The 14,293-nt window shown below is 38.4% G+C and overlaps 1 protein-coding gene across 2 annotated transcripts in view; it reads left to right on the top strand.

The window, feature by feature from the left end:
• Positions 1 to 13,384, top strand: part of plekhm3 (pleckstrin homology domain containing, family M, member 3) — a 40,629-nt gene extending 27,245 nt beyond the window's left edge. For both annotated transcript variants that reach the window (XM_008432787.1, XM_008432795.2), the window contains exons 7-8: positions 7,115 to 7,272; positions 8,798 to 13,384. In XM_008432787.1, coding sequence (XP_008431009.1) covers positions 7,115 to 7,272; positions 8,798 to 8,960 — 321 coding nt within the window. In that variant the 3' untranslated portion in view covers positions 8,961 to 13,384. The remainder of the gene's footprint in view (positions 1 to 7,114; positions 7,273 to 8,797) is intronic.
• Positions 13,385 to 14,293: the final 909 nt, after the last annotated feature.

Genomic DNA, 14,293 nt, shown 5'->3' with positions numbered 1-14,293 from the left:
GTGTGTGTGTGTGTGTGTGTGTGCACATGCGTGTGTGAGGGAACGAAGAGGGCACGCTAACGGCTGTTAAACAGCAGTTTTAGGGGATTAGGAGGTTTTGGAGCACAAAGACTCTGCGTGCAGCAGAGAAAGAGTTTGAACTGGAGGAGGAGGGGCGGAGAGAGAAAAGCTGAAAAGTGGGTGTTTGTTATTGGGGGTTTTTTGTGGGAGCTTTTTTTAGAAGGGGAAAAGGTCAAAGATAATCCAGGTGCAGAGATTTTTCCACATAAAATCAATAATTTGGTTGATAGTTTAGGTTTTGTTTTGACTTTTGCTGAACTCTGGCACTTACCAAAAATATGCGCATAGCTTTTCATTGAATTAGTTCAAAGCACATGAATTACGCCTCGTGTTGCCATTTAATCCCGTTTTGTCTCCATTAGCAAAGCATTTTGTACGTAAAGCATTCGTTTATTTTTCTTTGTAATTAAGGATTTTCATAAATATTGCTCATTATCTATATAAAATATTAAAACCACTTAATTATATTTATGTTTTAAGAATCTTTTCCATCTCATATGAGACATATAATTGTTTTTTTTTTTTGTTTTTTTGAAAATCGGCCTCCATGAATAATTTATCTGATTCAACATTATTTTTCTTAGTCAGCAAGTCATTGAATTACATATGTGAAATTACTTTTATATATTATGAAATATGTCTTGGGTGAGCAAAACAAAATTCATACTTCATCTAAAATTGAATGATTTTATTGATTATATGTCAGAGTATTATCATCTGACTTAGGGTCTGACTTCGTCCAACGTATTTCTGAAATATAAAAGCAAATGTTTCCCATAATTTGGATTTCTGTCTTAATGACGACTGAAACTTCAAGTATTAGTGAGCAAAACAATTACGGAGCCAACATCTCTCCTTGGTTCTGTTTCTGTGTCTCTCTCTTAGTCTGTGTAAGCCCATCACTTTCTGGCTCTCTAATTATTTAGCATAACTCGGACAGAAGCAACTAAACAAAGCAGCAGATTTTAGGAAAAAATAGACTCTACTACTTTTTCAAAAACTGTTTTTAAACAAATAAGATTTTCCAGTGACTGAAAGCAAAAGTATAATTCAAGGTTTTGGAGCGAACTCTTTTCAAAAACGTACTTAAATCAGAACTCTTTTGCTAACCTCCTTCACTTCAAACAGCACTAAGTATTATTTACATGCATATAAATAAGTTCAGAGCTAATCGGGATCTTAAACGTTGCATTTAGCTTGTCCTTTCCAGCAGTGTAGGACTCAAAATTTAGAAAAGGAACAAGGAAAAAAAGCAAAAAAAATGAAGAGAGATGGGGCAAAAAGTTAAAATTTAAAGGAAATAAGAATAGAGGAGAGAAAAAATGTAAGAAAGAGAATAAAAGACAACACCTTAGAAGTCTGCTTCTACACCTGCAGAAAGAGAAAACAAACAGAACTGAGAAACCACAACAACAAGCATTTTCACATGGTAATAATTAATACAAGATAAACTTAGTGGCAACTGCAGCCCAACATGGAGTGTATCTGTAAACACTTGAGTCCAAACACCTGTGAGTGGGTGTGTGTGATAAAAATAATCTAAGGTTCATCCTCTTCAGGATTTAACCGCATTACAGTTTAGTCTTATGTCATCAGAAAGGTCTTTGCACAAGTCATTATTCTCTAAAGACTTTAGACTACATGATACTTCCACTTATTCTTTATTCTTTTTGATCAGAAGTCATGGTTGACGCCGATGAATCGTAAATTCTGTGACCTCATACTTTAAAAAAAATCTCTAATGTGGTAACAGCTTTCATTTTTACCTAAAAAAAATGTTAGGAGACGGAACAACCGAAGCTACAAAGGTATTCAAAGGAATACAGAGAGACAAAAATGATCAGCTATTTATCTTTAGCTGCCTGAGGCCATGACATGACCTGTAGGTCTCAGAATCAGCAGTAACTATAGAAACATGCTAGCTACAGAATGTTTAGCTTAGCTCCTAATAGCATGTAATGGACACTCAACATGACTCTGCGTGACTCTGCTCTTCTTCACTCCTGACACTTCATAAGGGCAACGCTTTTTAGCTTTGCATCTCAACTATAAAGAACCCAGTCACATGCAGTGGTTAGACTGGATTTGAGCTTAAAATGGGTTGGATATGTCGAAGACAGTCACTTTCTACCTTGTGTAGTAGAAAGAGGATGCTAATGAGTCAAGCCATGCAGTGCAGATCTCAAGTTGGAAAACTCTAGTTAATATATGTTCCCTAAACTGGAGGCTAATCACAATCAGTGACTTATTGTATTTTTCTGGTTTTATTCCTTAGACAAGGAAAATTGGGTTTTAGGGCGAGCGATTATCTGTCGGCTGAATATTTGGTCTTAATTATGTTTGGTCAGTGAGACGGGTTCATTCAGCTCTTTCAGGATCAAACATCAGGCAGTGTGGCGATTAATCAGATAAAAGAAATGCCACATTTTGCAGATATATCACTTAGCCATTTATGCCTTTTTTATATTAGAAATGCATTAAAAGATCCGAATAAACAGTTCAATTATTTTTTTAAAATTAGAAAATAAACATCTTATCGTCTAAAATGCAACAACAGCAGTAATTTAGTGCATGCTTGATCTTTTGCAGCAAAGATTTGCAGCTAAAAAAAATCCTAACATCAACGTGTGAAGAGCTCAGGCCTTTCTGCTTGACTTGGTGACTATTTTTTGGATTAGCCAACTGATAATTGGATAGGTACTTAATAGGAGATTTGTTTTAATATAAAATTCGAACCAGGTGAAGCTGAAACTGCCTCTTGAGTTCTGGTTAGAACATATTTACAGACAAATGGGTTTTTTGGGGGGGTGGGGAGTTAATCTTAAATGCAAAAAGTATATATGGTATTTTTGTACAGTTTTCACTTGATTTCTGCTCTGAGTGTGTTGCTTCTTTTTGTAATCCAGTTGTCGATGAGTCAATTACTAAATTAGTTGACGATTTTTTTTTTCAATAATGGATTTATCACAATTAAGCCGATTAATCGTTTCATCCCTAAAATGCTCTTCTTTTAGCTTTTTATGTCATTGTTCTTGTAGACAAAGACTCAGCTAGAATTTGCGTGTGCAAATTAAAGCTTTATGAGATTTGGAGACCAGATATTGGTCACTAAATTCAGATCGCAGCATCTCTAAAGGATCTTAAATCATGATGCATGTCCGGTGGTTCTGAAACCTGCAGAGGTCTGAACTCCTCGACTCTGAACTGCAGCTGATTTACTGTCGTCTCTAAGGACAACTGCAACTTTCTTATATATTTATATGTTCATATTAAATTTCACAGTCTGAATTATCGTCCCGGTGTGACACCACCAGCCAGTGGCACTTTGAAGGAGCTTGTAAAACGGTCAGAGGTTATTTACTGCGGCAGTAACAGCTGACTTATGGGCATTTAAGGAAAATTAAAGTCAATTTTGACCTTAGCCAACTAGTTTTGATCAAAACAAGCTGGTACCAGCCTCTGGAATTGGATGTTTTAATGAAAAGCATCCAGGCTTTATCCACACGGAGGATTTGATTTACTTGTTTTCTGTTTGTCAAGCTTTCGCTCTTTCACAGAGTTACTCCCATGCCTCTCCATCAGACCGGCCACCTTCCTGCTCTTTTCCCCACCGTTCCCCTCGGAGAGCCAGTCAGTCACCAGAGCTCTGCTGCCTTTCGCTTGACTCTGCCCAGTCCAATTATAGGGGGCCTTAATTACCGAGCCTGTCAGCCTCCATCAGCAGATCCATTCGTCACTTGGAACTGGGCTGGACCGGGCTGAGCAGGCCTGCTTTACTTTGGGTTTGGTTTGGCTCGGTGCGGGTGGAGGGGGACACGCACGTCTCTCTGCTTCCCTCGGGACCGGTCCGATCCGTCTGGCTGCCGTTAGAACTTGATTATCTGGACTCGACTGAGCACGTTCCTTTATTTTAAGTACGCAACACTTGTGAGAACGTTTCTAAACATTTCTGTTTGGGTGTAAAAGCATTTCCTATCCGTGGAATATATAATCAAATCAGTCCAGTCATACAGAAACATTCAGATACAAGTGCATGCATTTTAATATGGACCTAATATTTAATAGGGGTGTGGAGGTGGGCATTTATCGTATCGTTTATCGTGATAACCGATACAAATTCAGATTTATTGTTGTCACAATGAATTCCAATTAATTATGTTTTAAAAAGAAAACTAAAGGTATTGTCGGGATTGTTAGTTTTACTATTTCCTCCATAATTTGTTCAATGAGAAAATCAATAAATGTCAATCTGTTTGAAAATATGATTAATTGCAGTTACTGTGTGCAGTTTAGTGATACAAATCACACTTGTTTATGTGACCAGTGTCCTAACGAAGCATGTTGCTAATGGAAATGTCTATCAAGAGCGGTATTTAAAGCTACATGTGGGGCTGACTGCTGTGTCATGTAGTCACAGCCACATTTACCTAAAAAAAAAAAAAAAGGAATAAGTACAATTTATTGTCTTGTCGTTATCACAATTGTACTGAATCACACAGGTCCAGTTAAAGTCCCATTAGACTCCACAAGTTTATTGTTGTAATGCTAGACCAGAAAATACGTTTTTCTTCGGGCATCAATGAGAAAACAAACTGTCGTCGAGTACATGGCATCTAATGGTCATCATGGAGATTTGGGGACCCCAAGATGAGCAGTGAACTTAAGCAAGTTTTTGGTTTATTTCTCTCTTGTCAGTTTTGGTCCATTTGAGTTTTTTACACGTTGCTTGAACTATAGATCATGTAGACACCTTTAGCTATTTCCTGAGTACGCAGAAGTCTGACTCTTTTTTTAGACCATTAAAGAAAAACACTACCTTTGTGTCGCATCCTAATTATACCTCAGGCATTTTATTTACTCATTTAAAGTCCCTATACACTTTACAACTTGAAAATCAAAAGCGTAAATACTGAAAAAGCGCTTTATTTACATTTATTTTACTGAAATTATTGGGTAGGACCAATCAAAACAATACATTTTATTTGGTCCTACGTCGTCTTTCTACCTGTTATTTAGGCCATATTTGTCAGTGTCCTGCTATGAGCTGCTTGCGCTGCGTTTGTGCTGCTGCCTGCCGAAGACCATTTCATTTCAGTTTGAAGTGTCGCAGCTCTTTACTCGCCTCTATCTGATTCGGGGCAAACAGGATGAGTACATCTTAGTGTTTTATGTTTCATCTGTGTGCGTGTGTGGTTTCTTCCTCCACTCGCTACCTCAAGTCCTCCTCTTGTCCTCTCGTCGTCTGAAAAACAGCGTGAAGGAGGTTATAATTGGGAGGTCCAGAGCTCTGCCAGGTGGAACCACTCGTATCTGAATGCAGGCTCTCGCTTCTCTCTCAAGATCTCATGTTTTTATTATACCTCTGCCACTCTCTCCTACTTCCTCCTCTGTTTTTTTTCTGCTACTTTCCCCCCTGTCTCTGTCAGACGTGCGCGGGTCTTGATACGCTCATGAACCGGTTCATGCTTCGCTACCGGCAGCTTTGGAAACATGTCGAGTTTTTATGTTCTCTGCTCACTCGTACACAGAAGAAACGCAACAATACAGCTCCTCCTTCCCCCCCTCAGTCCTCCACCATCCGACCCCACCGCGGCTCCTTTTAGAAACTCGCCAAGCGATAAAAGACGATCTCAAAAAACAAGATGGCCGTTCTGTTACCTGTCGTCTTCTCTTCCTTCTGCTTCCTCTCCTCTTCTTTTTTGTTCTCCATAAACCAACAACAATCTGTTTTTGTGTCATACGCCTCTTTAGCATTATTCTTATGTCACCTTTTTTTTAATTTAATTTAAACAGTCCCACCAGAATATTGTTTTTTGTGACTGTTGCAACGTAAAATTACAGAATTTTTTTTCCTTTAAAGTTGGAGTCAAAATTTGCCATATTTGCTATAACATCATCATGGCAAAAAAAAAAAAAAAAAAACGACAGGACTTTAGTATAGTTAATATTTAAAGTGTTCAAGTATCCTCTTGAAATAGCATCCTTTATACAAATGAAACTAGAAAATTTGCATTTCCACGAACAAATGAAGTGTGAACGCTGTAAGCTAAAGGTTATTGCTGAAAACCACAGAACTATTTGTAGTTAACAGAACAATTGCTGAAATGTAACAAGCAGAAGCCAGAGAGTGAAGTAAAAAGCAGTCGTCTTCAACAGCAAAACATTTATGCTTTAAAGCTAAAACTCGAGTTTAGCGGTTTAAAAATCACGCTTGATCACGTTATTAATCTGTTGAATAATTTGAACAGTGAAAAGAGTAATGAGCCTCTAGTACAGTAAAAGCGCTGTGTAGCTAATTTTTTGATCATTTTTTGCTGTTTATCTGGCATTAGTTGTTTAGCTGGTATTGGTTGTAAAAACCTAATGTAATCTTGAAAGTTGTAAGACGTCATAAAGCAGGAAGTTAAATTAGAAGGTAGCTAACGGGATTGATCAAACTTCAGCTGCTTTTCTGAATGTCAGAGAAGAAGGAAACCCAGAAAACGTTCAGGTGATTGGTGAGATTTGCAGAAAAGCTGCGATGACCACCCAAAAATGTGCAAATTGTGAATGACTTAGCATTAACATGTGTGATTACAATTCCCTGCAGAGACTGTTTAAGGTATTTTCCCTGATTAGTTTGTGAGTTGTGGTAGAGACATCCCACTAGTTGGTGACTGTTGATGACATGTAGGTCATCAAGTCAGGKTTTCAGCAGAAAACTGATGCAGAATCCAACTTTGCTCTCTGGCTGGGCATACAAAGGATGATTTATGGACGCCACAGATCTTTTTTGGKCTGATGAGTGATACGGTTTGCTTCTTATCTCAGTGTTTAGACTGCCTCATTGCACAACAGCAATCAGAGATTTTTTTTCTAAAGAAAGCAGAAGATCACGCCATTGTTCTCCCTGCTGTTGTTCTTCAAAGCATATTCCCCAACCGAGCTTGTTGACTTCAAGCCCAGAGCTGTTGTCATGATGATATAGTGAGCCGATGGACGATTAGGAGGCTTTTAACATTTATCGGCTTTACATATCACTCACCCCTCTCCTCCATTTCCCCTCCTCCTCCAGGTGATCGACGGGAAACTGGCCCCCTTCCTGTCCAAGGTGATCAAATTCGCCAGCTCCCACGTGTTCGGCTGCAGCCTGTGTCGAGAGAAGGGCTTCATCTGCGAGCTGTGCCAGAACGGACAGGTCATCTATCCCTTTCAGGAGAACGTCACGCGAAGGTACSCATCCATCCAGAGCCCTCAGCTAACCCGGAGAGGTCGTGTTCAATCAAGGTTTAGACTCGATTTAAGAGGTGTTGATAGATCCCACATAAACTGTTTCATCATTCCTGTGAACTAACATAAGAACTGACTGATTATTTATCATCATAAACCTCCTGTTTCACTGTTTTGTATTGGAAAACAAACAAACAGGACTTTTTCCTCTGGCCAGTAAAGTGTGATAATCTGCGTGGACGTGTCGCTCTAAGCTTTCGTTCTGCGTTTTGTTCATAACACCGGCTGAGTCAGAGGGAGAGGGGATTTTCCTTGACACAGTCCAGAGCCTCGTCTTCATCACCAAGAGTCGGAGAGACAGACAGCAGAGAGATAAGAGCTGAACAGGAGCGATTCCTGAAAGACGCTGAGCCGTGGCGTGGCACACACACACACACACACATTCACACCCAGCTGTTGAGCTGAGTGTTAAAGTGTGAACTGATAACAGCTGGATCTGCTTGCCAGTAAGACTCTGACAGCGGAGAACGGAGCAACAACTAGGCCCAGGTGGTCCAACTTATTCTATTGACTTTGGTTGTGTTTAAATAGGAAGCCATATTTGTAGTTTTGACCGTGCCGTGAGATCACGTCCAAAAGAGACTGCAACGAAACCTAAATAGAAACCTTGGAGTCATTCATACTGATTTTAATTTTGTTAAAAGAAATTGCAGAAATGGCGTAAAAGTTTTTAACTTAAATTGCTTTGATTAGGACAGTGGAAATTGTCAACATTAATACAATACATAGCAGTGCAAATATGCAGGAATTAGCACAATATTTAAATTTCAGTCTTTGTCCTAAGACTAGGAAGCACAAAATGGATGTATATATTCAGACATATGTAAATAGAAAATTAATTAAGCTATGTTTGTTTATTTATTTTTAATTTAATAATGAGGGTCCAACTGAAAATATGGTTTGAATTTATAGGAGTTTATAAGTTCCTTATAAACTCCTACTTCTTCCTACTCCTTTTTGAACGTTAAGATTATTGTACAAAAATATGTGTATTTTGCATTCATTGTAAATGGTACATAACTGGTTTACTTTCAACCAATGCTTGAGTTTCTTTTTAAAGAATTTAAAATCTGATTAATCGTGATGAATCAGTTGTTTAATTCATCATGATTAATTGCTGTTAATTTGATTATTCTGAGTAATCATTATAAATTGTGATTAATCGGATCAATTGTGATAATTGGATCAGTCGTGATGATTCCATTGTTGAAATAATCGATTTCTAATTATGGTGATTGTTCGATTACTAACTTAGTAATCGAATAATCATTAAGTAGCGCATCCTGACTAAGACATGCAATTTGCTACAACAGCAAAATCAGAGCAGTAATTAGCCTGAAACTACACAAAAAATATATACAAATATAATCATGATTAATCGAATTGGTCAAGTTGCTAAGAAACGGATTGATCGTGATTAATCGGATTATTCGTTTCAGCCCTGATTGACCTCAGTGTTTCCCAGCAGGTGTGACGGGTGCGGCGCCGTTTTCCACGCAGAGTGTCGACAGAAAGCCCAGCCGTGTCCCCGCTGCGTCCGCAGAGAGCTCCACCACAAGCGGCCGTCGTCCTTCTGGTCGCCCGACGACGACAGCCCCGGCTGCTTTCACCTGCCGTACCAAGACACCTGAGGTCCGCCGCCGCGAGCACAGAGGCCAGGAGCAAACGGGCCGGCATGCAGCCACCACACGGGACAAAGGGCCTGAGTTTTGTTTAGTTTAGTTTTTTTTTTTATTCCTGCATCTGCAGGTTGGAGCTCGCTGCAGCTTTTTGACCACAGGACAGATGCAGCTGCGGAGCTTACTGCGTCGTTCTGTACGGAAGGAGAAAAGAACCAAATGCTGCGTAAGGCTCTGCAGGCCTGAGTTCTCGTTGCTCTCTAGTCACATTCTCTGCTCCGCGTCTTCACTTACCTCCCGCTCCAGGTTAAACACAACAAATCGATGAAACCTGGCCGCTTGTCGTAACCTCTTAGAGACGAAACCGTTAGTCAGCACACAGGACGACGAAGCAAAACCCTCTGCTTGTCTTTTCCCGACATGAGGAGCCTGCTGATGCTTTTTGATTATTATTTTTTTTCATCCTAGATTAAAAAATAACAGAGAAAAATGGATTAATCTATCATGGATTAAAAAGAGAAACAAAATATATCTGCTCTTAAGTGCTATAAGACTTCAGAGAATATTGTTGCACTCTGTAGCCTCTAAATTACGCAGAGAATTAGCCATTAGAAATCGTAGTGGGGGAGTTGTGTCTGTCTTGAAGCAATACTCCGGTGCTTTTAGGTACCATGAAGGTTGACTGGCAGTAATCTTCTTCCTCCTCGTTCCCACTGTTAAACGGGTCATAAGCTGTCCTGAAAAAGTATGAAGTATGGTGTGGAAAAAGTCTTTTTTTGTTTTTTGTTGTTTTTTTTTTACATTGAGTTCTACTTAAAATAGAGTTTATCTTTTGATAAACTTGTGTTTTTGTCAATTTTTGAATTTATTCTATTTTAAATATCCCATTTTCCTTTGTGAATTACCAACAGGATCCCATAGATGAAAGTAAACTCATTCAGAAATGCAGAATTTATTCTTACGGCCACCAGACAAGGCTCACACATGGTCCTGTGGACCTTTAACAATCACTAAAACCTATTTGTTTTTTAATTTCTACAAAGAATAGACATTCAACTTTTAACAAGACTAAGTTGGTCAAGTTGCTAAGAAACGGAGCGACGTTACCTTTAGCACACTGTGTTTTGTGCACAAATGTCCAGAATGTCATAGAAGCTGCAGGAAAAATAAGGAGATGTTTGGCCAAGAACAGAATTTCTCTAGAAATCTTGTTTTCACAAAAAAAAAAAAAGCATTTTACACTTATGGCAGAAAAAAAGCACAGTCTATGTTTCATCTTAGACGGTTTGTTTCCAATATTACATTTCAACTTAGACATTCATTGACTAGAATGTTGTGGCTGATTCCTTAACTTTAGTTTTCATTCTAAATGTTTCTTCCAGCCCTTGATTAGCCTGGTTAGCTGAGCTAGCTTCACCATAAAACACGAGTTTCTCTATGTAGATGGTAGTAAATGCTGATCTCTTCCTTCGCTCTGAGCCAAAATGCTGTCAACATTTCTTACTCCACGACAAGTAGAGGAATTTTGCCGTAACATATTCATCCTTCCTGTTATCTGCTGAAAGTATCGCTCTCTCTCGCAGCCTGAATTGAAAGCAGATGTGTGTCGACTTGTTTTTGAAAAGTGCAGTTTGCTTTTCAACAGCTTAAGTTAGCAACCTGGACTCACTGATTTTGGGAAAAAAAATAAATACATTTTTGAWATTTTTGAGTCGTCGTTGAAGGCTCATTGATCTGAAAATTGTTTGAGTCCGATCTCCGGCTGATTTGTCGACCCACGTCTACACTTAATTTTTTAATAAGTCAAAGTTTAAAAACAAAACACTGTGTTCATAAAACAATGTTCAGAAAATGTCCCTGGCTGATGATTTCTGGCTGAACTGAAACTTCGTTAAAAATGACCGGAGAACAGAATTTAATTATTTTCTAATTCAAAAAATGTACATCAGACTTCTAAAAATGTGTCCTTTAGGTGTCTTAAACCTGCAAAGCAACTTAAATGAATTTCTGAAATGTCTTTGTTAAAGACCTTTATTTATGGACTTAAATCGTTTCGACTTAATCTCATTTGAAAATCTTATTTTTTTCTTTTTGACAACAAAATTTGATGAATCTGCAACCTTAAATAATTAAAACGGAAACTGATCGATTCTTTAGTCAGTAAGAGGTGTACGTATTTAAAAACAAATTAAGGAACTTTTTTTTTTTCTCAAGGAGAAGCTGGGAGAAATCAACCATAATGTTTATATAAATTAACTAAATGATTAATAATTGTCACACATGCAGGTGACAGTAAACAGATTTGGGCCTTTATTGAATCTTCCTGATTTATTGCTTAGATTTTTAACCAAATATGCAAAAGCACGACGACTTGTTTATAAAATCCACTGCCGTTGCTTTTCGTCCCGACTGGAAGATAAAAATGTCAAAAATTTACTAGCCCTCCTCTCACAGCTGCCTCCGCCTTCCCTCTTCCTCCTCTGTGATTCTACTTCCTGTTGTGCTTTGCTCATGCGTAGCCTCTCAGACCTGACAGCAGCTTTAGCTTTTAGCATCTCTATGCAACCTGGACGGCCTTTTATTCCCCACCTTCTCCTTTTTCCACATAACCCAGGAGCTGTGACTCATCCGGTTTGTGACCCAGATTTTGGTGAAAACTTGAGTAATTCACGGTCAGATTTCTTTTTAACACCGCATTTCTTTTGGTCGATTAATTCCCTGACGATGGAAAAACATTATTTTAACGACCCAGCTCCGGTCAGAAAGGCAGGAAACGACGTCGGATAAAAATCCACAACTTGTAGGAAGAGATGGCTGGACTTCTGCTGCTCTCAGACTGAAACAAATAAAAACTTAGCTGCTGCTACGACTGCTCTACTGAGACGTTAGTGCTGTTCTCTCTGCCGTTGTTTCGTCTTGTTTCATTTGAGCCATAGAAACTTGTCAGCTCGAAGCTCGCTAATGTGAAAATCCTTTTTTTTTTTTTTTTTTTTGAGGGGACGCTGCGCGTTTTGCCATTTCGTATCTTTGAAGTTTTTTTGTCACTTCCAACCCGACTTGCTTTGTTCCAACTCCGGCAACCGATATTAGGATCTTTTTCATGATTCCAGTGAAAAATAATTACCTGAAAGAAGTCGCTTTATTAGTTTAGTTTGATCATGAATTCATTATCGGCCGTATTTTATTAGTCATTTGGCCCAAATGAGGGAAACTGATGGAATAGTGGGGAGTACAAGATTTTATAAAAGCTAGAAATAGTTGAGTTATACCTCAGATTTATGGATTTATTGATAGATGATCACTGTAGTCCATGACAGGAAATCCCTGCAATGATTAATAAACTGCTGTCCTGAAGGTTTGGGACGTAGACTTGAAATTGTGGGTTGCCAGGTGCAAAATGACAAAGAATAACTACAAGATGGCCGACATGCTTATTTTTCCTTAAGTTTGATGCATTTAATTTTTTATTCTTTGGTTTATTTGTTGTTTTGATTTTGAAAATAAAGTGTTTCATTGTTCCTCGCTGAATGTTCATGCTGCAAAAGTAAAAATCTTGTTTAGTTTTGTTTGTTTTGACTGCATTGTTCCTTTAAGTTGTGTTAATTATTAGTGCTTGGCTGCCTGACGGGTTTCAGGGAAGCTGATTGTGTGTGTGTGTGTGTGTGTGTGCGCGCGTGCGTGTGCGTGCGTGTGTGTGTGTGTATTTACACCAGTTGAACGCAGCATTAACACGAAGCCATCTGCACCAAACTCCAGTCTTACTTCTGCTCATTATTCACAACATCATGGACATCATCGTCAGTATTCCAGTGAAATGCGTCCAGAGGACGTTCATGTTGCATTTAAATCGTTTCAGTTTTATCCAGAACAAACGGGCTTTCTTTAAATGACCAGGGTGTGTTTTTTTTGTTTTTTWTCTGGGTTTTTTTGGTCTCAGTGGAACCTCAGATGGACGGAGTTCATTTGTTGCAAACTAATCCTGTGTCTTTCGCAGGACGGTGCAGGTTTGCCTCCACGCTTTGCCTCTGTGCAGCTAAAGTTGTGCATCAGATCACTTTATAAGTTATTTCATTTGTATTTGTTGGCACATTTTTTGTGTTTTTCTTAAACTTGCGTTTGCTCGATAGCCTGTTTAACGGGAAATTGCATTTGATTTCAGTTGTTATGGCTAAAAACTAGATTTTCAGTTTGCAGCTGAAGATGCTCTTCATGTTTCATTGTTACAAAATATATGACACAGTATTTAAGAACAGTAGATGGACTGGACCTCTGAAGCTTTTTTTTAGGTGATTATTGTTTTTGTTTTGTTTTGTTTCTGCAGCCAAACTCTTATGCAAGCACAAGGAGTTGTTTTTCGATCAGAGCAGCTCGTCCTCATGTCTGGTTCTGTATGAATTGATCCACTGATGCCAATAAAAACAAACTTATTAATAGCAGCCAATTTTTCTGTGTTTTAATCCTGATTTGTCGCTTTGGCTTCTGGGATTTCAGTACATTGTTGGTTTMATTTTAATAATAATAATAAGTGAGCTAACAGTATTGCTATTTAGATAATCTGACTGTACTTGAGCAAGTTGCCTCAAAGATTTTAGACTTGCAAATAAAACGGTCACATTTTCAGAGGTGCAGCTGAATGCAAGTAAAATGACTTATTTTAGAGTAAAATTGTCTGTCTCTGATTGTAACAACTGAGAAAGGTAAGTTTTATTTTCTTTATTTGCTTATTTGTGTCAAACGTGGGCAATCTTTCTATGATGATGCAGCTAAAATCCCTCCGATGTTAACAATTTTCAGGCCAAGATTTACCTTAAAATAATTTATGCATGCATAACACAACAAATAAATGTGTCATGGATATTGATTTAGTGGTTTCTCTGTGTTTTACGGACAGTSTGGTCGAATCACACAGCTGTAGTCAGAAAACACGTAATTGTAATACCACTTACGGCCACTAGGGGCTGGCGTTCAGAGGTCAATTCAAACACCGTCAGTGACACTAAACAGTCTGTTCTACCAATCATTACGATGAAATTAGGACAGTGAGTTAATACAGCAACAACTAAGCACCAAGTTTCAATGAGCTAGTTAAAATTCATATATTGCAGCTGTTGATTAAACTCACAATGAAAAATATCAACATTAAGAAATAATAGTAAAAAACTAGAAAATTCCTGCAGAAATTTTACGGGACCTGCCAAAGTGTGCCCGTCGGATTTTTAATAAAGCGTTCTGATGCTAAAAATTTGCAATAATGCTAAGGAAAGCTGCAATGTAGTCAATAACCTGTGGTGAGTCAGAAACATGTTCACTAAGCAGAAGTTGTACCATTTAGTATGTTGCATAAG

The sequence above is a fragment of the Poecilia reticulata genome, linkage group LG2, assembly GCF_000633615.1.
Source record: "Poecilia reticulata strain Guanapo linkage group LG2, Guppy_female_1.0+MT, whole genome shotgun sequence".
NCBI lineage: Eukaryota > Metazoa > Chordata > Actinopteri > Cyprinodontiformes > Poeciliidae > Poecilia > Poecilia reticulata.
The sequence above is the reverse complement of the archived record's forward strand: the minus strand, read 5'-3'. Positions and strand labels throughout refer to the sequence as shown.